Source organism: Stegostoma tigrinum, chromosome 9, assembly GCF_030684315.1.
Source record: "Stegostoma tigrinum isolate sSteTig4 chromosome 9, sSteTig4.hap1, whole genome shotgun sequence".
Lineage (NCBI taxonomy): Eukaryota > Metazoa > Chordata > Chondrichthyes > Orectolobiformes > Stegostomatidae > Stegostoma > Stegostoma tigrinum.
In genome coordinates, this window is record NC_081362.1 from 33,451,581 (window position 1) to 33,478,876 (window position 27,296).

At 41.6% G+C, this 27,296-nt stretch overlaps 1 protein-coding gene across 2 annotated transcripts in view; it reads right to left on the reverse strand.

Annotated features, from left to right (window-relative positions):
• Positions 1–14,179: 14,179 nt before the first annotated feature.
• Positions 14,180–27,296, reverse strand: part of tcp1 (t-complex 1) — a 65,600-nt gene continuing 52,483 nt past the window's right edge. For both annotated transcript variants that reach the window (XM_059648474.1, XM_059648473.1), the window contains 4 exons: positions 26,323–26,446; positions 20,031–20,223; positions 19,421–19,584; positions 14,180–14,661 (listed from right to left, as the gene is read on the reverse strand). In XM_059648474.1, the coding sequence (XP_059504457.1) occupies positions 14,445–14,661; positions 19,421–19,584; positions 20,031–20,223; positions 26,323–26,446 (698 nt within the window). In that variant the 3' untranslated portion in view covers positions 14,180–14,444. The remainder of the gene's footprint in view (positions 14,662–19,420; positions 19,585–20,030; positions 20,224–26,322; positions 26,447–27,296) is intronic.

Sequence of the window (27,296 nt, forward strand, 5' to 3'; positions counted from 1 at the left end):
AGTCAGCCGACATCATCTAGGTATTAAATTGGACATGAGCTGGAGTTATGATTGGTGCTTTCCATGCCAACACAAAAGCACAGTAGTCAGGAGCAGTACCAAGCACAGAAGTGCTTCTTCCCCATCTTGGCACCACCAGAAGTCCACCTTCCCTGCCATCTTGGTACTGCAAGAGTGGAAGTGGTTTTGGGTCTTGTATGGGAATGGCATGGTTATCATCAGGAATGCTGGGACAGATATGTGAACTTTGACCACTGAGTACTCCCGTTCGCTGCCGATTTTTATTGTGGGCTAATAGACTGTTGATTTGTGGCTAATACACTGCTAGTCAAGTATGAAGAAACTTTGTGAACTCAAAACCAATTGCATTGCTGTCCTGAACTGTCTTAAACTTCAGCTCAGAGGAGTCTGCCAGAGCATCTCTCACTATAAGCACTTAGTTGCTCTTTGCCAAATGATCAAGCGGCACAACTCCACACACACAAGATTGCAGCTTTACAACACGTCCCTTCTTCCTGCAAACTTCACAGGAGGCCAGACACTGAACAATCATTTGGTTGTTAATAACCTAACTTCATACCAAGTATTTCTGTCCTTCATGTAGTTCTGGCCACTGACAATTTTGTGCACATTGTCAACATGTGACACAATGGCATGTGAACGATAATTGTTATGCTATCAAACCTATGCACGGCAAACTCATTGCTGAGTCGCATAATTTTACCCTGCCAGACTGGTAGGGGGGTTAAAACTACAATGGAAGAGGGTTGGAAACCTAAATATGGAAACAGAGGGAGAAACAAGGATAGAAATGAAAAAAGAAGTCAGTGTCTGGAAAGAAAAGGGCAGGAAACAAATGAGACTGTAGTGCAAAATAAAGCTAAGGTGATCAACAAGGTTAGAAAGACTAGTCTCAACGCATTGTGTCATAATGTGTAGATGATTCACGTTCATTTAATTCATTGGCAGCCCTCGCAGATGAAGATGACTCTCTTCCACTCTCAGCTTGAGTCTTAGTTATATTTTCCTTTGAATGATGCTTGGTATGCTTGGTTCTGGTAATTGAAAATAATAGCCTATAATTAACCATGCCAATGAAAGCGAAAATCAGTAGCACATAACTGTTGGTTCTAGTATGCCTCTTCAATGGGAGTTAGCTATTCAAATCCTATTTCTCTTCATATTTTTCAAATATTTATGTAGTGATATTTGTGTTTCTGTAATTTTATGCAGAGTTCCTTGAATGGGTTTACTGAAATCATCCCTTCACACATTTCAGTTCTAATTCTTCTTGGAATTGATATGTGGGAGGCTCTACGGAACAATGCAGCTGCCACAGGCTCTGTTACACTTGGGACAGTAGGTGTTTGCAGGCAGAGTTGGGTGGAGCATCAGCTTGGCGGCAGGCTTATTTCGTGGTTTTTGCATGGCTTCTGCTTTTTACCAACAGCAGGTTTTGAGGTGCCAGCATGGGCAACATGACCTTGTGCTCTGGAGCTGCAGGCATGCCCCGTGAGCGTCCGAGCACCATGAGCAGCGAGCCCTGGAGCAGCATATGGGCTGCGACTCTGGAGCAGTGTGGGGAAGAAGCCTCACAGCAGCACATGGGGCGCAGGCAGTGAATCCTGGATAGAGACCAGTGCGAGGGGACAATCCTTACATTAGAAATTACCTTGGAACACTGTAATGTTATCCCCTTTTAATATTTTCTTATTTTTAACTTACTTTCAACTCTGTAATTAAGCAACTACTTCTTACCTAGCAGGGTAATGAAATGTCCGCAGAACAACGAACCAGCTCAGTGAACCAACCAACCACAACATCCACAAACTGAGCTACAAATCTACTCAAAAACCTTAGAAACTACTTCTATTCCTTTCCTGTATCAAAGAATTGTACCTAAGATGTCACCACAAGAAGGCAGACATTGCAAAGGTTTTCACTGTACTCCTACAATGGAGTACATATGACAATAAAAGGATATTGTACTGTTCTGTATTGTGTGACCCCTTCGTGGATGCTCCTCCTCCGCTTTGGACAGTCTTGGTTCAGTGATTCCAAATGTCTGTGGGAATGCCACTTTTCACCAGTAAGGCCTCCCTCTGTCCATCCGGGGCTAGTCTGCCCTTTTTGAAGCTGGCTATAGAGCACCTACTTGGGGAATCTCAGGTCAGTCGTGTGGATGATGTGCCCAGCCTATCGTAGCCAGTCAAGGGTGGTCAGCACATTGATGCTGGGGATGTTGGCCTAGTGGAGGATGTTTGTGTTGGTGCATCTTTCTTCCCAGTGGGTTCACAAGATCCTGTGCAGCATTAGTGGTACTGCTGCAGTGTCCTAAGGTGTCCACTGTAGACAGTCTGTGTCTCAGAGTCAGATTGTAATGGAATTAACAACTCAAATAGCTATAAATAGTTATGATATAGTTGCGATAATGGAGGTTGCAAGGCTACCAAAGATGGGAACTGTGTATCCATGGACATTCAATACTTAGAAGGACAGACAAATTTGAAAATGAGATATGGGTAGTATTGTTAGTAAAGGATGAAATCAATGCAATAGTAAGGAAGGATATTGATTTGGAAAATCATGTTGTGGAATGTGCGTGGATGGACATAAACATGAAGGGAAAGAATACATCAGTGGGTGCTGTAAATAGGCCCCAAACAGTAGCAGAGATGTAAGGGAAGACATTAAACAGGTCATTAGAGACCCATATAATAAGGGTTAAACTGCACTTGTGTTTTATATACGGTTGGACAAGTTGTCTTGGACTAGTACAGGATCCATTGAAGAAGAAGAAGAACCAATAAATTCATTGAGATGGAGATTAAAGAAGTTGAATCTAAAACTAGAGTACCAAGTCTAAATGCAAGGAACTTCGAGGCTGTGAAGTGCGAGTGAGCAGTGATGAATTAAGGAACCTTTCTAAAAGAGTTGACTGTTGATAGACAATGGCTCATTTAAGGAACATTTACATCGATTACAACAATTATTTATTCCTGTATGGTGGATAAAATGTTGCTTACGAAAGAAATTAGAGGTGGTATTAAATCCAAAGGAAGCACACACTTTCCAGAAAAAGCAGTGAGCCCGAGCACGGACTGACTGAAGGATTGTAGGTGTGAGTTTCAAGCATTGTGAATGGTAACCTGAATCTTAGCAATTGTGAACAAAACTGCCTTTGATTCTAAGTCTATTTCACATGAAGATTATTGATTCAACTTTACAAAGACTCATTTTCACAATGATACAAATTCACATTTAGATTATTTATTCATATCCTGATTTATTCAGCTATACATTACGTGACTGTCACTCATTAAGAAGATCACACAAAGATGGATTCAGATTCAAATCATGTTGACTTACATTATTTCAAATTTTTAGATTCTCAATTATGATGCAGATGCACATTCGTGATTCAAATTCTGATTAAGACTCTAGATTGGCATTTAAAATGATTCACACCCCCAATGATTCAGTGACATTCAGTTGCGTATAGACATAAATTCAGATTGATTCACATTCTACATTCACGCTAAATCAGATTCACAGTCATAATTCTTTGAGTTTACTTGGACTCCGATTCAGTTTCAGACAGAGTCAGATTCACATTAATAATGTTTTAGATTCACATTAGGATTGATCCAAATTCACAGTTAAGGGATAATTAACAGAAAATAAAAGAAACTGGCCAGATCACCTAAATGGTTTTCATGACGCATTGTTTCACAGATACAGATGTGGTCAACTTGGTTCCTTTTTCTTGAGCCACCAGTCAAGGTTCATTTCACTCCAGTAAAGCTAGTAATACTTCTAACTCAGCTTTCTGCTTGCCGGGGATCTTCCAAAACTTCTCCCAGCAGTTCAAAAAACACCCTCCAACACTCATTCCTCCCAAAATAGATGAACCATCTTTTAGAGTCATACAGCATGGCAATAGACCATGCCAACTATAATCCCAAAATAAACTAGTCCCACCTATCTCCAAGCATTTCTTATTCATATACTTATTGACATCCACAATTTCCCCTGGAAATTCATTCCACACACGAACGCCTCTCTGTGTGAAAAGTTACCCCTCGTGTCTTTTTAAAATTTTTCTCCTCTCATCTTAAAAATATGCCCCTAGTCTTTAAATCCCTCACGCTAGGGAAAAGACATCTGTCATTTACCTTATCTATGCCCTTGTGATTTTGTAAACCTTCATAAGGTTATCCCTCAACCTCCTGTGCTCTGGTTAAAGGAGTATCAACCTATCCAGCCTACTTTTATAAGTCAAACCCTTCATTCCCAGCAACATCCTGGTAAATCTTTTCAGAACCCTCTCCACCTCAATAATATCCTCCTATAATAGGGTAACCAGAACTGGACAGAGTACTCCAGAAGAGGCATCACCAACATCCTGAACAACCTCAACATTATGTCTAAATGCTAATACTCAGAGGTCTGAGCAATGAAGCCAAGCATGCAAAATGTCTTCTTAACCACCCTGCCTACAAGTGATGCAAACTTCAAAGAACTATGTACCTGAACCTCTAGGTCTCTCTGTTCTATAAAACTGCCCAAAGGACATTCTTTAAGTAAGTCCTGTTCTGTTTTGTCAAAATGTAATACCGTACATCCAAATTAAACTCCTATGTGCCACTCCTCAGTCTGTTTGATCAAGATCCCAGAAAACCTTCTTCAATGTCCAAAATAACACTGATTTTTATATCATTCCATAAACTTACTAGCCACGCCTCCTACATTCTTTTCTAAATCATTCATATAAATAATAGACAAAAGCGGACCCAGCACCAATCCCTGTAGAACACTGCCGGTGACAGGCCTTCAGTCAGAAAAACATTCCTCTCCGTCGCCTGCCATTAAGCCAATTTTGATCTAATTTGCAAGCTTACCCTGAATCCCATGTGATCTAACTTTATTAATTAGTCCACTGTGCGGAACCTTGTCAAAAACTTTACTAAATTCAAAGTAAACAATGTTTACTGCTCTGCCTTCATCAATCTTCCTGGTTGTTTCCTCAAAAAAACTCAATCAAGTTTGTAAGACACAATAAAACCCTTGCATAAAACCATGCTCACTATCTCTAATCATTCCTTACTTCTCCAAATGCACGTAAATCCTATCTTTCAGAATCATCTCCAACTGCGTACCCGCCACTGAAGTCAGACTCATGGGTATATAGTTCCCAGGCTTCTCTTTACATCCCTTCAACATTAGCTCTAGTCATCCAGTACCTCACCCGTAGTTTCAGATTATACAAATATTTCTGCCAGGGATCCTTCTGAAACAAAGACACTGAACTCTCATTATCACACTTATGAAAGCATCACACTTATCAGACGCCCCTTTACCTGCAAACAGTTTACTCCAATCAACTTGAAAGTTCTTGTTGCATACCATTAAAATTTCTGAAAAAGAGTCTAGGCCTGAAATGTCAGCCTTCCTGCTCCTCTGGTGTTGCTTGGCCTGCTGTATTCATCCAGCTGTACACCTTGTTATCTTTACCATTAAAATTTGCCTTGTTTCAAGTAAAAACTTTAACTTTTATGGAAAGCTTATCCTTTTCCATAAATACTTTAAAACTAACAGAATTGAGATTACTCGACCCAAAGTGTTCCCCTACTATCAATTCACTCACTTGCCTGCCTTATTACTCAATCACATTAAGCCTGAAAAGAAGCAGCTTTCAATAGCAATATATACAATAAACTACCTTCCTTACCTAAAGAATTAATATTAAGCATGTAAACATTTTAGAAAAATTAAACATATAAATCTTAAATAAAATTTACTGCATGCTGAGCAAACATGATTCTTTCTCAAATAATCCAGCAGACAACTTTCAATCCTCTGTTTAAAAATAACTCAGTCCAGAGGCACCAAACGTAGGCCTCTCCAAAAGCTCCATAAACACAACATCTGCCATTTGCTTAAATATAGGGTTTCTCCTAAATTTGCCAGAACTAATTCCCAGGTACTGACCTGGGAAGTTCTGCTGTCTGTTTAGACACAGTGCTGATCCTGTGTTGTGTCTACAGGAAACCGAGTGATAGCGAATCAGCCTGAAAGTAACCTCCACGCCTGGCCTCATAAACAAACAAAAGGGTTCCTGTCGACATAACGACCCTAGGAACAGCACTGCATTTAACCAGATAGCAGAAGTTCCCAGGCCAGTAACTGGGAATTAATTTAGTTTGGTTTGTTCTTTTCCTTTTATTGCAAACTGTTTCCTAAAATCCAAAAAGTGATCTTCAGCCCACAATGCCAAGTTCACAACTCCAAACTAAAATTGAAAGAAAAATAAAAGCAAAAATAATGAAATATCAGTGAGGATTCTAACATGGAAAAACAACTTTGCAACAGGAAATCAAAACTTTCAGCAATTCTCTTCAAAATGTTGGCACATTCTTAAAACAACAGCAGATCTGAAGAAAATGAACAACTCAGCAGGAAAGAAACTTTGGAGAGAACATCAAACCATCCGCAAACCTCTACAAAATGCTGGCATGTTCTTAATAGTTGATGTCAAGAAAATGAATAACTCTGTCAGAACAGCAAATACACAGATATATAGGGAGTGAGGTGGTATTAGAGGTGGATAAATACTTAGATCTAGATGAGTTGTATCCCAAGCTGTTGTGAAAAATGAGAAAGGAAATCACAAGTGCCCTGACCCAAACTTTTATTTCCTGTCTAGCTGCAGGGGGCTTTCAGAGAATTAGAGGACAGTTAATATGATTACACTTTTCAAGAAGTGTTCTAGAGATAAACCAAGGAATTACAGATGAGTGAAGAGAGAGAGAGTCGGTTGAAGAAACTTCTGAAGGAGTGAATTAATCCTATTTAGACAAGCAAGGTTCAATCAGAGATAGCATTGCTTTGTAATGGAAGGTAATGTCTAACAAATCTGGTTGTACTTTTCGGGAGGTGACCAAGTATGTAGATGACAGTAGTGTTGTTGATGTGATTTATAAAGATTTCAGCAAGGCTTTGACAAGGTCCCATATGACAGACTAATAAAGTTGTTAAAAGCAAATGGAATCCAGAGTAACTTAGCAACTTGGATCCCCCAAAACTGGTTTAACAACCCAAGACACAGGACAGTCATGGAAGGCTGTTTGTGTGACTTGATGCTGGTGTCCAGTGGTGTACCACAGGGATCAGTGGTGATATAAATAATATAGGTAAGAAAGTGTGGGGTAGGAGGTAATGATGACACAGATTGGCCGGGTGGTTGACAGTGAAGAGAAGTGTCTTAGGATACAGGAAGACATAAACAGATTTGTCGTATGGGAAGGTCAGTGGCAGTAGGAACTTAACCCTGATAAGTGTGAGAAGATGCACTTTGAAAAACGTAACAAGTCAAGGGAGTACTCAGTGCACAGGAGGACACAAGGAATCTCACAGGAATAGTGGAACCTTGGGGTGCTTGTCCACAAATCCCCGAAGGTGACAAGATATGTTAATAAAGCAGTTAAGAAGGTATACAGGACTTTGGTTACATTGTTCAAGGCATAGATTATAAGAACAGGGAGGTTATGTTGGAGCTGTATAAAACTTTGGTTAGGTCACAGCTGAAGCACTATGTGTAGTTCTGGCCACTGCACTATAGGAAAGACGTGACTGCACTGGAGTGAGTGCAGAGGAGATTCACCAGAACATTGCCTGGGATGGAGTGCTTTATCTATAAAGAGAGGTTGGGTAAGCGTGTTTTGTTTTGGAGCAGAGTAGATTGATGTGGGCCTAATAGAGGTACACAGGATTATGAACAGCATGTACACAATGAATAGAAAATAGCTGTTCCTCTTAGTTGAAAGATTAATTAGAAGAGGGCACACTTTTAAGATGAAAGGAAGGAGGTTAAAAGGGCTTGATTATTTCACCCAGAGGGTGGAAGTACTACCTGGGAGGGTGGTAGAAGTAGGTAACCTCGCAACGTTTAGGAAGTACATGGATAAGCAATTGAAATGTCATAATGTCAGTATTCTGTGGTGCTGTAAAGTGGAGCTAGTATAGATATAACATAGTTTTTAGCAGAATAGACACAATTGGTCAAAGGGCATCTCCTGTACTGTATGACTGTGTGATTCTTCAGTTGGCCCTAGTGACCCTGTGTCCAGGTAACATGTCCAACTATTTAACTGAGCATGTCATGGATAGCATTCAGTGAGGTGAATGCTGCAGGTGAACTCTGAACAGGCAGAAAGGGCATGGGTGACCACCAGGCAGAGTGCAGGATGGGAGATCATGCAGGAGACCCCTATAGCTGTCCATCTATCTTAAAGATCTGATGTGTACTTTTGGGAAGATAACAGTATCAGAAGATAACAGAAAGCAATGGGAGCCAAATACATGGCATGATGTGTGGGTCAGCTGCATAGGATGGGAGGAAGAAAAACATCAGGGCTACACTCATACGGGATTCAGTTGTAAGGGCAACATATGGGCCTTTCTGCAGCTGCAAAATGGACTCCAGGATGATAGTGTTACCTTGTAGTGTCACGATGAGGGGTATTACTGAATGGCTGCAGGGCATTCTGAAGTTGGAGGGGGGGCGGTGGTGGTGGGACAGGGGGTGGATTACATGTGATTTTGCCAGAGTGTAATAGACTTTAAGGTAAATCTGTGTCACAGCAGTGGGATGCACTCAAAAAGAAAATATAGAATGTACAAGGTCAATATGTTCCAATAAAGATAGAGGTTGGGAAAACAAATCCAGTGTACCCTGGATATCATGGGATACACAGGATAGGACAAAGAGGAAAAGGGAGGCTTACTTAAGGTTCTTGCAAAGATTTGAAGGTTGGGTTCTGGGTGAGGTTGTTGACTTGCTCGCCAAGCTGGCTGGTTGTAGTTCAGAGGTTTTTGTCACCATGCTAGGTAACATCATCATTGCGGCCGCCGATGAAGCAATGTAGTTCTACTCAATTTTTAATGCACACATTTGTGATTATCCAAGAATATTTCCCCTTTTCAGTTATAAACTGCACTTAGAAATTAATTACAACGATAGTTTAATCTCACCTCAGAAAATCTCGCATGGAAGCCAGTTATCACCAGATTTATCTTTGCATGATGCCCTCCGGTTGCACATGTTGCATGGTATCTTGCCCTGCTCTTTCTCTCTGGACATTGCTGTATGGCTAGCTATAGGTGTCTTGTGATCTGTGTGGGTTGCTTTCCTGTATTACCAAGGTTTGGAATTCCCCGTTGGTTATATGTTCAACTCTGATGCTCAGAACCAGAATGATGATGATTCCCTACAGTGTGGAAACAGGCCCTTTAGCCAACAAGTCCACACCGCCCCTTGGAGCATCCCACCCACACCCATCCCCCTATAACCCACACAACCCTGAACACTACGGGCAATTTAGCATGGCCGATCCACCTAGCCTGCACATCTTTGACTGTGGGAGGAAATCGGAGCACCTGGAGGAAACCCATGCAGACATGGGGAGAATGTATAAACTCCGCACAGACGGTTACCCGAGGCTGGAATTGAACCCGGGTCCCTGGCACTGTGAGGCTACAGTGCTAACCACTGAGCCACCGTGCTGCCCTTTTTTTTTGTCGATCGGCTCATCCCCCATGTTCTCCTTGCCCGCTTTGCCCACAGTGCGGATTTCCAGGTGGGGCTTCAGACTGCCGTTCAGCTTCTCCTCGCCCACCTTCTGGTGCTCTGGTTTGACCACCAGGTCCTGAGGCATCTCGGGGCTGGCCATGTCCTTGCATTTCAGCAGGGCCAGGATCTTCAGCTGCTCCATGGCCTCATGGCCTTCAATCTTCAACCGCTTCGCCACCACGTCATCCCGCTCCTCACCACAGTCCAGGCCTCGCTTTAGCAGGTGGAGTCTCAGGCATTGACCGTCATTCTGTCCATGCTGCTGTCGCTGCTGCCCAAGTCTCCCAAACCATTCAGAGGGATAAAGACCGAAGGTGCTTCAGGTCACACAATGCCTGGTGCCATTCTGGGTGAGAAACCAATGACGCAAAGCGAGATCCAGAGGAGGTGGAGGGGGGAGTGGAAACGACGCCAGTGGCCTGCAGGCGCTACACCCTCGTCCTCCTCCTCCTCCGCCACCTGTTTCCAACAACAACTGGTGCCGCGACGCTGAAGCTGATTGTTGTTTTCTTCTTCTCTCGTGAACTTAATTCCAGTAACTGTTGTTGATAAGGTGGTGAGTCTCTTCTAGTTTGATGCGTTTAATGATGACAAATGTGTCATCCATGTACCGGATCCACAGCTTAGGTTGAATGAGGGGGACGCTCGCGTGCTCTAGTCTTTGCTGACTGCCTGTGCCTACAATGAGGCTTAGATGGGTGACCCCATGGATGTACCATTGATCTGTTTGTATTCTTGACCATTAAAGACAAAGTGTGTGTTGAGGCACAGTCTAGTAGTTTGAGTATGTTGTCATTGCTGATGGAGCTGCTAGTCTGTGTTCTTGCTTCCTCTAATAATGTGGCCAGTGTTTCTTTGGATAGTGGGGTGTCAATTGACATTAATAATGCTGCGATGTCAAAGGATACCATACTCTGACTGTAGCTGATTTTTATGTTCTTGAGGGTATTGAGCAATTCTTGGGTTGAGTGGATGGAGTGGGATGATCCATTGACTAGTTTCAGTCTCTGTTGTCGGTCCTTGACCGCTTTGTGTGAAGGTGTGCCCGGTAGGGAGACAATGGGTCTGAGGGGGATGTCTAATTTGTGTACTTTAGGAAGTCCATAGATGTGGGCGGTGTTCATGCCTTCTGGTTTCATTCTCATGTAGTCTGTCTTGTTTATCTGTCCTACATCTGTCTCTTCAGTGTCTGAGTGATCCTATCACTTAGCTGCAGTGTTGGATCTATCGGCACCTGCTGGTAAGTGTATCTGCGAGCAGTGCCTGTGTTTTCTCAATGTAGTCCAGTTTGTTCATAATGACGGTCATGCGCCCTTTGTCGCCTGGTAGGATTTAATGTTTTGTCTTTCCAGAGTTTTTCTAGTGCTTTTCTTCCTCTGATGTGTTCAGGGTGTGCCATTCATTCTTTCGGCTTAGCATGGGGATTATAGTTTGTTGGATGGCTTGTTGTGTTTCATCCGTGAATCGGTCGTCTTTTAATGTAGTTTCCAGAGCAGCCAATTTCTGAAGATGAGTCCCAACCCAAAACATCAGCTTTCTTGCTTCTCTGATGCTGCCTGGCCTGCTGTGTTCCTCCAGCTTTACACTATATAATCTCAGACTCCAGCATCGACAGTTCTTACCTTCTCTTGGCCATGAAGTGTGTTCTGTTTGCATCTTTGTGTTTTATTGTTTAGTCCCAATAATAGGACGTCTTTCTCAGTTTCTGTGAGTCTTTGTGATGGGTCAGTTTGGTAGGTTTCTCCTGGAACTTGTGTCTCTTCTTAGTTTTTACTCCTGTGTTGTTTGATGGTGATGGCCTGTTCTAGGGTTGTAGTCCATTGCTGGTCTGTAGTGTTTAGGTACTGTGATTTTTGGCACAATATTTCCCATTCTTACTTGTAGAGTCAGTTATGGACATGTTTAATCATAACTCATAGTATTCTGTGCTCGTTCTGTTCAGCTATTTTGTATGCCTGTGGGTTGTTGAGTAGAGGTATGTACGTCACGCTGCAGGGCAATACCTGGTTCCTGTGGGATTCGTGGAGAAAGTGAAGTTATTCATGGGCAGTACTCAGACGGTTAGTGAAGGTTTCGCATCGTCGGGCAATTTTTAGAGGTGCCTGTAGGTATTTAAGGTTTTAGTAGAGATTTGTCGCCTGGGTTGTGGGCGAGGTTGTTGACTTGATCACCAAGCTAACTTGTTTTCATTCAGATGTTTCATCACCGTCCTAGATAACATTATCAGTGAGGCCTCTGACGAAACATTGTTGTTCCACTCTGCTTGGAATTTATGCTATCTGTGTCGTGGTGAGTTGTGTCATCTCTGGTTTTGTTCTGTACGTTTGTATATGGGGCCCAATTCTGTTTGTTGATTACATTCCTGCAAAAATGCAATTCCCTACTCCCAATTTCTCCACCTCCACTGTGTCTACCCCTAAGATGGGGCATTCCACTCCAGCACATAACAGATGTCCTCCTATTTTAAAGGCCGTAACTTTCCCCCTTTATTGATTGAAAATGCCCTGAAACACATTTCTTGCATTTCCTGCACCTCTGCCTGACATCACCTCCTCCCAACAAAACTGGACAGAATCCCTCTTGTTCTCACATATCACCCCACCAACCTCCGCAACCAGTGTATTACTCTCCGCCTCCTGCAATCCAACACCACAACCAAAGATATACGTCTCTCCCCAACCCTATCTACATTTCATAGGGACCGCACTCTCTGCAATTCCCTGGTCCACTCCACACTCCCAACTAACCCGTGCACCTTTCACTGCAACCACAGAAAGTGTTACACCGGGCCATACATCTCCCCCTCACCTCCATTCAAGGCACAAAATAAACCTTCCACGTCAGATGGGTTCACCTACATATCTGTCAACTTGGTCTACTGCATCCACTGCTCCTGATGTGGCCTCTTCTACATCAGTGACACCAGAGATTTGGAGACTGTTCTGTCAAAGCATCTGCACTCTGTATGCAACAAATGACATCATCTTCCTGGTTGCAAACCATTCTAACCCCCCCCCCCCCCGGATGAAATGTCCATCCTGGGCTTCCTCCAGTGTCATGAATGACGCCACCTGCAACAAATAGAACGGCACCTCATATTCTGCCTCAGGACCCTACAGCCCCATGGCCTAAGAATGGAATTCACTAGCTTTAAAATCTCCCAAACCCCAGCCTCAGCCCAAGTCCAAATCTCCCTTTCATTCCCACCTCCTTGACCTGGCACAACCTGTCCATCTTCTCTTCCACCTATCCACCCCACTGGCAAACCCCCACTGCTCCCTACCTGCACTTTGTCACATCCCACCACCTTCTCCAGCTCCACTCCTCCTGTTTCTGAGCTCCCTTCCCCCTCCCCAGTTTTGAATGATCCCAACCCAAAACCTCAACTTTCCTGTTTCCTCTAATGCTGCCTGGCCTGCCGTGTTCCTCTAGATCCTATATCTCTGACTTCAGCATCTGCAGTTTTTGCTCTTTGTTGATGGAGTTCCAGTTTGAGTACCAGGCTTCCAAGAATTCCCGTGTCATTGCCTGACTTGTCCTTGGATGACAATGCTGTCCCAGTCAAATTGGTGTCCCTCTTTGTTCATGTATAATGAAATGAGAGGTGCATGGTAGCTAGATGCTGTTCATGATTCCCGATCCAGTCTTTCCAACTATGTCAGTCCTGCCAGCCCAGGAAATCAGTCTGGTGAACCTTCACTGGATCACCTCAACAGTAAGAATGTCCTTCTTCAGAGTAGGAGGAGACCAAGACAGCACACAATACTCAAGGTGTGGCCTCACACTGTATACTTGCTCGAATTTAGAAGAATGAGGGAGATCGCATAGAAACAAAATCCTAATGGGACTGGACAGGCTCGATGCAGGAATAACGTTCTCTATGTTAGGGGAAGTCCAGAACCAGGGGTCACAGTCTAAGAATAAGGGGTCAGGACTGAGATGAGGAGGAAGTTTCTTCACCAAGAGTTGTGAAGCTGTGGAATTCTTTCCCACAGGAAGCTGCTGAGGCCAGTTGATTAGATATATTCAAGATCGGGAACAGGTTGCTGAGATTGCACAATCAGCCATGATCACATTGAATGGTGACGCAGGCTACTCCTGTACCTATTTTCTATGTTTTTATGTACTGAATGGTGTCAAGGTCAGTGTTCTCGGAGCTCACTTATCCAAGCAACCATCACACTCCTGACTTGTGCTTTGCAAATCGTGGACAAGCTTTAGGTAGTCAGGAGATTAATTACTTGTTGCAGGATTCCTAGCCTCTGACCAACTCCTGTAGCCACAGTATTTGTATGGCCCATCCAGTTCATGTTCTGATCAATACTAACATTCAGAATATTGACAGTGGGAAATCAAGCATCGTAATACCAACGAATGTTAGAAGTAGTCGTTGCATGCAGTGTGAATGTTACTTGCCACTTGTTAACGCAGGTTTTGCTGCATTTGGACATGGATTACTTCAGTATCTGAGTAGTCATGAATGGTACTGAACAAAGTTCGATTATCTGAAAATGTTATGATGGATAGAGAAGCAAAAATAGTAACAAAGAAGTTTGACAGCTTTATTCAAGACACGAATGTCAATCCAGTAGAAGAAAACAAAGTACTAAGCAAGCAATTTCAAGTTTCAAAGGAAGTGATATTTTTCCTGAGTGGAATATGCAAGTACTAGAAATAATTAAATATTCAGTATAGCTACAAACAAGTGAAAGCAGAAAGTGGGAAAATTTACTTTGTATTTTGCTTTCTGTAAAAATACTAATAATAATCCAAATACTGCAGCTATAAACGTAACATTTAAAACTTCAATTCTTCAACCATCAAGCTCTCCACTTTGAACTGCATCATGGTAACTCTTTCCTTTGTCTTGTTTGTCTTCTGGATAAAGTTTAATGAGGTCATCAATGCGAAGAATGGTAATTGCAGCTTCTGTTGAGAATTTCAGGCTCTTTGTTTTGACCATGGTCGGCTCAAAAACACCAGCTTGCTTATTGTCCCTCGGTTTTCCATTCACTAAATCGAGACCAATCCTGAGCAAGAGAAAGCAAACTGGTAGGAAACCAATCCACATAACCAGAGAACAAATGACAACCATTAAAAGACACCCAAACAAACTTTAGTTGGATATTACCTGAAAGTATATTATAAATCACTTAAGGATGAGGTAAAATAATTAGTCTTTAGTTAGATGGTGAGAGCTGCATGTTTAACACACGAGGATGTACAACATTCAGAAAAGGTTTAAGCGAAAAGGTGGGTGACAAGTCATTAGAGAATTCTGGATATCCTCAAGGGGAAAGGAAATAATCTAGGTGATTAGATTAAGAAAGAATCTGATTATGCTATTGGGGTTATTGAATAAACAGTGAGAGAACACAGAGCAGCAAACCAGCAAGGAGATCTTAAGAGTTTAAATGTTAGAGCACACAAGGCCATTTGGCCCATCATTCCTGCACACTCACTCTGTAGCAGCAATTTATCCATACCAACTCTAGCCTGTATTTAATGCAAGACAGAATTATTTTGGTTCTTAAATGCGCCCCCCCCCCCCCCCCGCAACCAAAATGGTCCAGTGCCATTAAGGGCAATTAGGGATGGGCAACCAAGGCCAGCCCTCCCACTGACATCCACAACCTATGAACACATTAAAAAAAAAATCTGAAGTCCAAACAGGCAATCTTCATTATTATTCTTTTAGTCAATTTTAACGCCCAAAATACTTCAATTAAACTAAAATAAAGCTGAATTACATATAATTCAAAGCATGAATATACAACCAATTCTAGTGGATCAAAAACCAGAATCTCATGTTTTAACTGTTTCAAAAATGAACTGCAACTTTTAAGGTCATTTTTCATTTACAATTAAAACAAGATATGGATAAGTTTCCTCTAGGCTAGAAATACCACGTACATATTCAAGCAAAGAGACTTGATCAAATTCAATCAACTATTGCTCAGCCTTAGCCCATGGCAGTGGTTGGGATCCAACCTAACTGGTAAAAGTTCAGAGCTTGGCTATGATGTTTGCTACTTTGCACTTGATTTACAGTGGCAACATGCAAGAACCGAGCTCAAAGGAAGAACAGACATTTGGGATTGCCTTGACCTGTGCAGACAGATCACCTGTTATTCTCAGATTACAAACTGGTACTGGTATACATGAAATGAGAAATTTTCTTTCAATTTACTTACATTCTGGGGCAAAAGTCTGTCTTCAGCATGCACTGTATAAGATAACATGACAGAAATAGACCATTCAGCCCCCACTGAGTCTGCTTCACCATTCAAAGAAATCATGGCTAATCTGATAATCCCCAACTTCTTCCTAGAACTCGATTCTCTTAATGTTAAAAATTTCTCAACATTGTATACAACGAATGAGTTTCACAAATTTACTACCTTAAGAAATTCTTCCTCATCAGTCTTAAACCCCTTCATCTGAAAATATGCCCTCTGGTCCTAGTCTTATCCACCACCCTGAATCTACTGTCAACTGTCTTAAGAATCTCGTAAGTTTTAATAAGGCTGTATCTCATTCTTCTACATTCCAAGCAGCACAGGCCTAATCTGCTCTTCACACCCACCATCAGGTGAACCTTTTCTGGACTGTCTAATACCAGTACATCTTTCCAGAGATGGAGGTCCAAAACTGTACACAGTATGTAGTGTATAGTTTTAACAAAACATCCCTACTTTTATACCCCGTTCCTTTTGAAATAAAGGCCAACATTCCATTTACCTTCCCTATTATGTGCTGAACTCAGATGCTAGCCTTTTGTGATTTATGCACAAAGACTCCCAAATCCCAAAGACATTTCTACGGTCTTCCTCCATTTAAATAACATATAGCTCCGCTTAATTCCTGCTAAGCTCACATTTCACCACATTATAATCTATCCACCAAGGTTTTGTCCCCCTCACTTACCCTATCTACAACACTTGATACATGGCATCAAATTGAAAGAAAGGAGATTAAGTGACACATCTGACGTTTGGCCAGAATACTAATAAAAGCAAAGATTAATTAAAAATGAGAGGGGCATTAGAGTACAAGAGAAAAGGTAGCTAGAAATACAAAACAGCAATAATTTCTACAGGTCAAATACTTAAACTGAACAGTGGTCCTCTTAGAAAATAGGCCTGGAAAATAGAAATAAGGGAATTACAGACAAATTAAACAGATGCTTTGCATCTTCAACACAGTCTGAAATCATATCACAAAAATACTGCTCAGTCATGAGATGAAAGGAAGGGAGGAAACTAAATCAATTGAAAATTGAGAAAAATTAGATTTCAACGCTTACAGTTCCTGATGAATTTTATCCTAGGGTCTCAGGAGTGGATGCAGATTGGAAAATAAATCCAAATCAGGAGGAAGGAGGCAGAAAAACAGGAAAATACAGACCAGTCAGCCTAACTGTTGTCAAAAGAAAAATGTTGGAAACTATGAAGGTGGTTTTAAATCATAAAACCATGATATGTAGCAGGGCATTTATTAACTCTCAATGCAATCAAGCGGAACTTTTCAGTAAAATGACGTTTAAAAATGTGGAATGTGGGCAGCACAGTGCCTCAGTGATTAGCATTGTTTCCTCACAAATACCAGGGACCCGGGTTTGATTCTACCCTTACGCGATGTCTGCATGGAGTCTGCACACTGTCCCCATGTTTATGTGTATTTCCTCCAGGTACCCCGGTTTCCCCACCCACAGTCCAACGATATGCAGGTTAGGTGGACTGGCCACGTTAAATTGCCCATCATGTCCATAGATGTGCAAATTAGGTGGATTAGACATGGGAAGTTCAGGGTTACAGGGAAAGGGTAGGGGTATAGGTCTGAGTGGGTACTTTTCAGAGGGGACTTGTTGAGCCAAATGGCCTGTTTCCACAATGTAGGGATTCTATTCTATCCTCAAAGATAGCTAATGAAAATCATGTAACCACTGTCAAATTGTCATAAATGTGTTTGACTCTTAACTGGCCAATAAATCTTGCCATAGCCAGCAAAGCCCACATATCATTATCAATGAAAACAAAGTTACTGTGGTTCTGTGAATGGGAAACAGTATGTGATTTGTTAAGAGCTCAGTAATCCATTGATGTAGTTTATTTGAATTTTGAAAACGCACTTGACGAGGTACCACCAAGGTTACTAAACAAAATAAATGCCCACTGTGGGAGAACATAAACTATTAACTTGGATAGATGCTTTGATTAGCTAACAAGAAGTGAAGTAGGCTGAAATGGGTTATTTTGAGGTTGGCGAGATGTAACCACTGGAGTGCCATACAAAAAAATACAGGGGCCACACCTTTACAAAACATATCAAATGACTTGTGAGGAGGTTTTAATGGTTGTTAAATTTGCTCATGACAATGATAAGTAATAAATCAGGACAAAAGGAATCTGCAAATGGTGAAATGAGGGGGCAAAGAATTGGCTAATGGAGCATATGGGAAATTGAAACTTACCCACTTTAGTAGAAAGGACAGAGATATCTTAAATGCAGAACTCAGATATAGACGGATCTGGAAGTCACAAAAACTCAGCACACAGTGCAGAAACTGGTTAGGAAGGAAAGAGGAATGAAATATAGAAGTAGGGATATTTTGCTACAGTTGAGGACATCTACTGTACTATGTATAGTTTTGACCATCTCATTCAGGAAGTGACAAAATCAGAAGTACACCAGAGTAGGTTAATATTACGGATTCCTGCAATGAAGGGGATTAATTGGTGGGAAAGGGCTGTTCCTGGGTTTAGAAGAGTGACGTGTTCTCATTGAAACACAAAGGTTCTACAGTTCTCCTTCTGAGAGGGACTAGAATTAGGAGACGAGGAAAAAATACCGGTGAGGATCTGCATCTAGATGCATCGCTGTAGATCATCAAGGTTCCTTTCAAACCTAATAACATCTATCCAATCAATGAGAAGGTCAAGGACAGCAAATGCATAGAAACACAACTTGAAAGGTTCCCTCCAAGTCAGGCACCACTTCAACCTGAAACTACATTGTTCCTGCATTGTCATCATGTCCAAAATCTGGGACATCTTTCCCAAAAGCTTTGTAGGTGACTCTGCAGACCTAAAGACTGTAGAGGTTTAAGGCAGCAGCTCATCACCAACACCTCCAGGACAGTATGGATGGAGAAATAAATTCTGACCCAGCCAACAACACCAATATCCCATGTACAAATTTCTAAAAACATTCAAGAGGATGAGAATCTGTTAAATTCTGCTTCCCAGAGTAGCAGTAGAAGCAAGGATATTGAATATTTTAGGGCAAAGATATAGAGGTTTTTCATTTACAAGGAACTTAGGAGTATCAAGGGTAGAGAGGAATGTGGTTCAAGAGATACTGGGAACTGCCAATTCTGGAGAATCTGAGATAACAAGGTGTAGAGCTGAATGAACACAGCAGGCCAAGCAGCAGAGGAGCAGGAAAGCTGACATTTCAGGTCAAGACCCTTTTTCTGCTCGGCCTGCTGTGTTCATTCAGCTCTACACCTTGTTATCTTGGATAGGAATGTGGATATTGGGGCTCCAATCAGATCAGCCATAATCATATCAAATGATAGAACAGACTTTTGAGGGCGGAAGGATACCATTAGGAGTAAGAGTTATGTTTGTACAGAGCTTTACCTACAGAAACTCAGAATACTGGGGAAACAATACTTTTGAATGGGTGAAAATAAGCCAAGCCAAGAAACCACCAATAATTTAACTAGAATTCTGGATAATAACCACAAAATATACTTCCACCCAAAGGGGAAAAAACTGTACTTACCATTTCAGACTTTTACGTTCTGGGTTTACCTGGGCTTCATTGTGGAACGCACGGAGCTTAGCAACCAGATCTGTAGAATCCTGAGCTGCATTCACTGCCAGTGTCTTTGGAATAACCAACAAAGCCCGGGCAAATTCAGCAATTGCAAGCTGCTCACGTGATCCCTGAACAATAAAATTCCGCAATTACACTTACTCATTTCATGACAATTCCCACCCAATACTACGAGTAAACGGGCACAATAGATCAGTGATGACTAAATTTATTCATAAGTCAGACTACTTGTAAAAAAATTCCCATTTGATTAAATATTATCTTAGTACAGACATTAAAAAGATTAGTGTTATCCCGCTCAACCATCCAAATCTCAGTCTACAATTTGATATCTCCCTATCTACCCCACCACATTCAACTAAGATTTTCTTGCAGCAAATTTGATAGTAAAGATGTTGTATCTTTACACTACCATAATTATTAATGCTTGGTCAAAATAAACTTCGGAGCTCTGAATTTTCAATTTAGGTTAATAATGCCAAAATAATTTAAATGATCAGGGAGGAGAAAATATCTGGAATTCCTTGTGAATAAAATATCCAAACCAGACTCATACCAAACTAGTTGCATAGTTTTCCAAGTAGATGGAGAGTGCAGCTTCTACAGCACCACCACCTGGTACTAACGACTTGGATTCCAAAACTCTCTTGACCACACTGAGTGCATCATGGACAGAACGCTCCATCTCATCACACATGAAATCATTTGCTCCACGCAGGATGATGGAAGCAGATGTACGGGCCTTTGTGCTAAAGAAAAAGAACAAAAAAGTTGTCTTAAAAATGGCAGCACGTGTTGATGCACAAAAATAAGGTTCAACTTACTTCGAACCTGTAGCATTCAAACTTACTGACACACAGATCATGATCCTGGAGAGGGGGCACACATGCAGGCATGAGCAGGAAAGGGGGAGCATGGGCTGGGTATCCAATTTATGATTCCAAGTAGTAAGTCACAAACAAACCAGATTCAAGAGATTCAGGATGTTTCTTCAAATAGGTTGTTACAGATTTGCACTGAAATGTCAGTAATATATTGTAATAGAAATTTAAGTAACAAATACCATTACCCCTACAGCAAATTGGATGATGGATACAAGTGAAATAAAAGGATTTTTGTACAGTCAGTGCTAGTTCTGTTAAAAACAACTTTAATGTCTTTCAGTTACATATGACTGAACATGCTTTATCCCACACGTATAACTGCCCATACTATTGACAAAAGTATAGCAGCAAATAAATGGGAACTTCAGCACCAAATCTTTAGATTATTCACAATTTAACCAACTTCACTATAAAATCAGATATTTAAAAGCACGATGCTCAGGGTAATGATAAACCTAACACAAACAACATGACTTCATTGTCAGCTTGAAAGAGAAGGCAATAAGGATTCCCCAGTGGTTTTGTGAGGTCTTCAGTTTAGGTTCAGAGAAGGGACATAAAGTAGTTAGTATTTCATTTTATGAGCAATCTAAGGGAATAATTCAATTGGTAATGCAAAGCATGGAAAGTGAGCTCAAAGCTATGGAGTACTCCTTCTGGTCTATGTCGGAAGGTGGGCAATTCCAGCACCAGGGCCAGAACATGCGCAGGATTCACGTACAGCTGCAGCTCCTGGAAATCCAGGTTTCAGTGTTGAAGCTTTACCCAGAGATAATATGCAGCATCACAAGGCTGAGAGCGTGTCAAAGGTAGTGAGTCTATAGGCTAAGACAGCACAGGGAGGGAGGGAATTGATGATCACCACGCAGATTAATGAGACTCGTCATCAGTGCAGGAGTCCTTTGTGGCTATTGCACTGCTAAACAAGATACACTGCTTTGGATATTGTTGGACAGGAAGTCTCTGAGGAACGTAGTAACAGCCAAATTTGTTGCATCACGATTAACTCTGCTACACGATAGAGGAGGAACTAATGTGGAAAAGCTGGAGTACCAGGGGATTCAATTATAAACAGGAATAAACAGACGCTCCTGTGGCTACCAAGACGCTCATGTGTGAAGGTCTTGGGGCAGGTACAGGACATTGTGGAGTGGGAAGGCAAAATGCCAGTAGTCATAATACACATCAGTACCAATGATATGGATTAAAAAAAAACATTAAGTAGAATATAGGGAGGTAGGGAGCAAGTTAAGTAGGACCTTAAAAGGCAGGGCTGCTGTGAGTGTCACAGGAGAAATGGCAGGACACAATAGACTAACACAACGCTAGCAAGGTGGTGTGACGGTATGGATTTCAGATTCTTGGGACATTAGGTTAAGATCTGGAGGAGATGGGACCAGTATATGCAGGACAGGTTGCACCTGTCAGAACTGAAGGCCTAGGGAGAGCATTCTTAGAATCCCTACTATAGGCGCAGATAAGTCATTTGGCCAACCAAGTCCACATTGACCCTCTGAAAAGCATCCCACTCAGACCCACATCCCTCCCCTATCCAAGTAACCCTGCATTTCTAATGGCTGATCCACCTAGCCTGCACATCTCCAGACTAGTGCAGTTGGAGAGGACTCTATGTAAAACAACAGGTGGATGATAACCTATACATGGAGACAGGAGACAAAATGGAAAATAAGTGATCGGCAGAGAATTAAAGGACCAAGAATCAAACAGGCACAAAGCAAAATAATGTGAACAATACTAATAATGCTAACAGGACAAGCCTTAAGGCATGTGTCTTTATGTGTGCAATGACAAGGTAGAAATTACTGATGCAAATGGATTTAAATGGTTACAATATAATTGGGATTTCAGAGACATAGCTGCAGGGTGACCAGGGATGGGAACTAAATATCCAGTGATATTCCATTTTTAGGCGGGACAGACAAAAAGGAAAAAAGGTGGTATAGGATTGCTAGTTAAATATTAAATTAATATAGTAGTGAGGAAGGATATTAGCTTTGGTGAAGTGGAATCTGTTGGGGGTAGATCTCAGAAACATCACAAGGGGCAGAAAATGATAGTTGAATCTGTATAGATCCCCCAAAACTGCAGTCGTAATGTTGGGTCAGACAATAGAGGTACAGACAGAATTATGGGCAACATTAAGCTGCTTATAGATAGGGCAAATCAAGTCAGCAACAATACCACCAAGCAGGAATTCCTGGTGCACGTACAGACGGTTTTCTGGATCAATGTTCTGCAGAACCAAACAGAAAACAGGCCATCCTAGACTGGGTATTGTGTAATAAGAAAGCAATAATTGGCAGTCTAGCTGCAGATAACTCCTTGGGAAGAAAATAACAACAACCTGATAGAATTTTTTAAATTAAGATGGGGAGCAACAGTTATTTCCGAGACTAGGGTCCTAAATCCAAAAAAAGGAAACTACAATGCTATGAGACAAGGTAATAAAGTGTGAAGCTGGATGAACACAGCAGGCCAAGCAGCATCTCAGGAGCACAAAAGCTGACATTTCGGGCCTCGACCCTTCATCAGAGAGATTATCCTGTGAACGCTGGTCCTTTAATGGTGTTTGTGAGAACATTATACCAATTCAGGTGTTCAGTGTCTCATTGGTGAATGATGAAGAAGTGAAGCACTAAGTACTTTATCATTCATAGATAAGCTTTACATAACTTCTGGTAAAATCGTACATGTACTTTTTCGCAATCGCCATACATACTGTGAGAAATATAAAGTTCATTGAGGGGGCACCCAATTTGAACCAGGAACCTCTTGATCTGCAGTACACAGCAGGCCAAGCAGCATCTCAGGAGCATAAAAGCTGACGTTTCGGGCCTAGACCCTTCATCCTCTCTGAAGGGTCTAGGCCCGAAACGTCAGCTTTTGTGCTCCTAAGATGCTGCTTGGCCTGCTGTGTTCATCCAGCTTCACACTTTATTATCTTAGATTCTCCAGCATCTGCAGCTCCCATTATCTATGTTATGAGATAAGTTGGCTGAGGGAAATTAGGCAAGTTAAAGGAATGACAGTGGTAATAGGCAATGGTGAACATCTTTAGCAAGGGAAATCAAGTGCAGAATTAGATCCAAAGAAAGGGCAGACAAAATCACAGCAAACTCAAAGATTGGGAGCAGTTCAGATTTCATAGGAGTACAAACGGATTGATTAAGAAGGTGAACCTAGAGTACAAGAGTAACCATGTGGGGAACATAAAAATGGATTATAAAAGCTTCCAGAGGAACATGAAAAGAAAGATCAATGAAGACAAATGTAAGTCCCCTACAATCAGAAACAATGTAAGTTATAATGGAGAAACAAAGGCAGCAGATCAATTACACATACATTTTGGTTATCTTTTCATAAATATAATCCCCAAAACGTTGGGGAACACAGGGTTTAGTGACAGGGGGACACTGTGGGAAGTCAGTTTAGTAGAGAAAATTGATGGGATTAAGGGTGATAAATTCCCAGAGCCTGATAATCAACATCCCAGAGTTATGGGAATGCCTCTAAAAATAGTGGATCCTTTGGTATCATCTTTCAAGATTCTACAGACTGTGGAACAGTTGTAATGGATTGGGGTATAGTTAACATAACTCCACTACGCTTTAAAAAACATTGAAGCAGAGAAAAAAAAAAGCAGGGAATCAGACAGTCAGCCTGGTATTGTTAGTGGAGCAAAGCTAAAGTCTGTTATAAAAGATTCAACAATGGAACACCTGGGAAAACAGAGACAGGATCACACAGAACATGGATTTACGAAAGAGAAGTCATGCTTGATGAGAATTCACAGGATGTAACTGGCAGAGTTGATAAGGGGTCAGCCATTTAGGGCTCAGTGAGCCTGGGAAGCTCTCTGCAACTAAAACAATGTTTTCAAGTAATGAAGATGGACAATTACCTATGATTATATTCAATAGCAGTGCAGCCTAAAAGGGCTGAATTGCCCATTTTTGCCCCTGTTTTCTATTTTTCTATGTAAATCACTGAATAATAGTCTTTGTCTTTCCTGGTAGTCTCAAGGTAAGGATTCAGCACTATCACCACCGCAGCCCAGGTTTGATTCCCTGTCAGGGAATGCAAGTTCTCTGCTAGTTTTTTTTGGGGCAGCACGGCGGCTCAGTCATTGACCTGAAAAGCTTCAGATAAGGTCTCATGTAAGATATTAGTAAGGACAATTAAAGTACATAGGATTAGGGGTGATGTATTGGCATAGAGAGAGAACTGATCAGCAGACAGGAAAGAAGTAGGAAAAAGCAAGGGTTTATTTTTACTGCACTGCAGCTAGTGACTAGTAGAGTACTACAGGGATCAGCGCTTGGGCCTCAACTATTCATAATAAGAGAAACTAAATGTAATATCTCCAAGTCTGCAGGCAACACAAAACTGACTGGCAGGATGAACTAAGAAGATGCAGAAGTGCAGTGAGTTGAATGATGGGCAAAAGTACTGTACATGCAGTATAACATGAATAAATGTGAGCTTCTTAACTTTGACCACAAATTCAGGAAGGCAATTATCTAAACAGTAACAGGTTAAGGGAAAGGTATGATCTGGGTGCCCTTGTACTCAAACTAAGCATGCAGTACAGCAAGCAGCAAATGGTATGTTCGCCTTCATTGCAAAAGGATTCAGATACAGAAACATGACTTTTTAGCTGTAACTGTACAGGGGCTTTGTGATGAGACCACACTTGGAGCAGTGTCCAGTTTTGGTTTCCTTACCAGAGTAAGGATGTTCTAGCTATGAAGGGAGTGAAATGGAAGTTTACTAGACTGACCCCTGAGATGGCAGGACTAACCCATATTCATTAGAGTTTGGAAAGATGAAGGGTAGGGCACAGGAGAAGAAATGTCAAACTTTTTCAAATCTAAGAGGACTACACAGGAAGAACATTCAGAAAGGAGCCTAGAAATGGGGTCAGCCATTTAGGGCTCGGTGAGCCCGGGAAACTCCCCGCAACTAAAACAATGTTTTCAAGTAATGAAGTTGGACAATTAGCTATGATTATATTCAATAGCAGTGCAGCCTAAAAGGGCTGAATGGCCCAGTTTTGCCCCCCGTTTTCTATTTTTCTATGTAAATCATTGAATTGTCTGTCTTCCCTGGTAGTCTCATGGTAAGGATTCAGTGCTATCACCACCACAGCCCAGGTTAGATTTCCTGTCAGGGAATGTAAGTTCTCCTCTGCTAGTTTTTTTTTGGGACAGCACGGTGGCTCAGTGGTTAGCACTGCTGCCTCAGTGCCAGGAACCCTGGTTCGATTCCACCCTTGGACGACTGTGTGGAGTTTGCACATTCTCGCCATGTCTGCATGGGTTTCCTCCAGCAGTTCCGGTTTCCCACAGTCCAAAGATGTGCAGGTTAGGTGGATTGACCATGTTAAATTGCTAATTGTTCAGGGATGTGTAGAATAGGTGGCATGTCCTGTGGACCGAGGGCCTGTTCCCACATAGCAGTGATTCTACGAACTCACTTCCACCGCATTTACAGGTAGCGCATTCCAGGCCCAAACCACCCTTTCTGCAGGAGTTTGTCGCACAATGCATTTGCTTTGCAAGTTACTTTCAACTCGGGCCCTCTAGCTCAAACTCAAATTTGAACACTTCAATCAAAGAAGGGCCTGTACTGTGCTGTATTGTTCTATGTTCTATGTAAATCTCCCCTTCAAAAGTCCCAACGTCTCAAATGTATCTTCACAAATGAACCTAGAACGATTCTTGCAAACCTCCTCTCCACTCCACCCATGTATTCACATCTGTCCTGAAACTCAGAACTGTACACAATAATCTAGCTGAGGTCTGACAGGTTAAAAAAGTTCAACAGCAGAAAAAAAAATCCAAAGTGAATGAAGACACGCTATTAAAAGGCTTCTCTTTAAACAAAACTTAAAGTCCAGTATTTACAGCAAAAGAAAACACATTTTACCCAATGACAACTTACTTTTTAATCAGTATCAGTTCATCGTCACAAATCTTTTCTTGAACCACTTCATCAGCCTGGCCCAACATGGAGGCTTCAAAAGTTTCTTCTCCCTCCAAGTTTGCTAACGTTGAACACATAGTGGCTATAAAGAAAACAAAGGGGAATATCTGAGGTAAATATCCTTGAATTCTTGTTTGCCCTTAACTAATTTATTAAACCAGAAGTGGGATCAAAATGAACAAGACACTCCCCAAATTGTATTGAACACTATACGATACGTTTTAACATTGTCATAATAAATTTTAAAAAGCTCTCAAATACCATTTGTGGAGAAAGAAAACAATTAACAATAGGCTTTTTGATAAGCTAAGAGCCCATGGTACTGAAAGTAGTATATTAGCATTGATAGAGGATTACCTAACCAATAGAAGACAGAGACATTAACAAATTGCTGGTAAAGCTCAGCAGGTCTGGCAGCATTAACTCGGAGAAATCACAATTAATGTTTCGGGTCAAGTGACCGTTCCTCCGATCTCACTAGAAGCTGGAGTTAGAATAAGGAGGTACTTTCAGGACTGCAATCCCTAATATTGGTATGCCACAGGGATCAATGTTGGGGTGACATTATGTACAACACAAAATGGCTTAGATGAGGAAAATGAATTTACTGTGAAGTTTGCAGATACCAAAAAAACTAGTTAAGCAGGTGATAGTAGGAACTGCAGATGCAGGAGAAGCTGAGATAACAAGGTGTAGACAGCTGGATGATCACAGCAGGCCAAGGAGCCTCAGAAGCAGGAATTGGACGTTTTCTGAAGGAGGGTCTAGGCCTGGAACATCAGCCTTCCTGCTCCTGAGGCTGCTTGGCTTGTGTTCATCCAGCTCTACACCTTGTTATCTCTGGTTAAGCAGGTAGTGAGGATGTCAAAACATGTACAGAGGGATAAAGACAGGTTAGCGAGGGATGCTGATAATCTTGAAATTCTGACCCC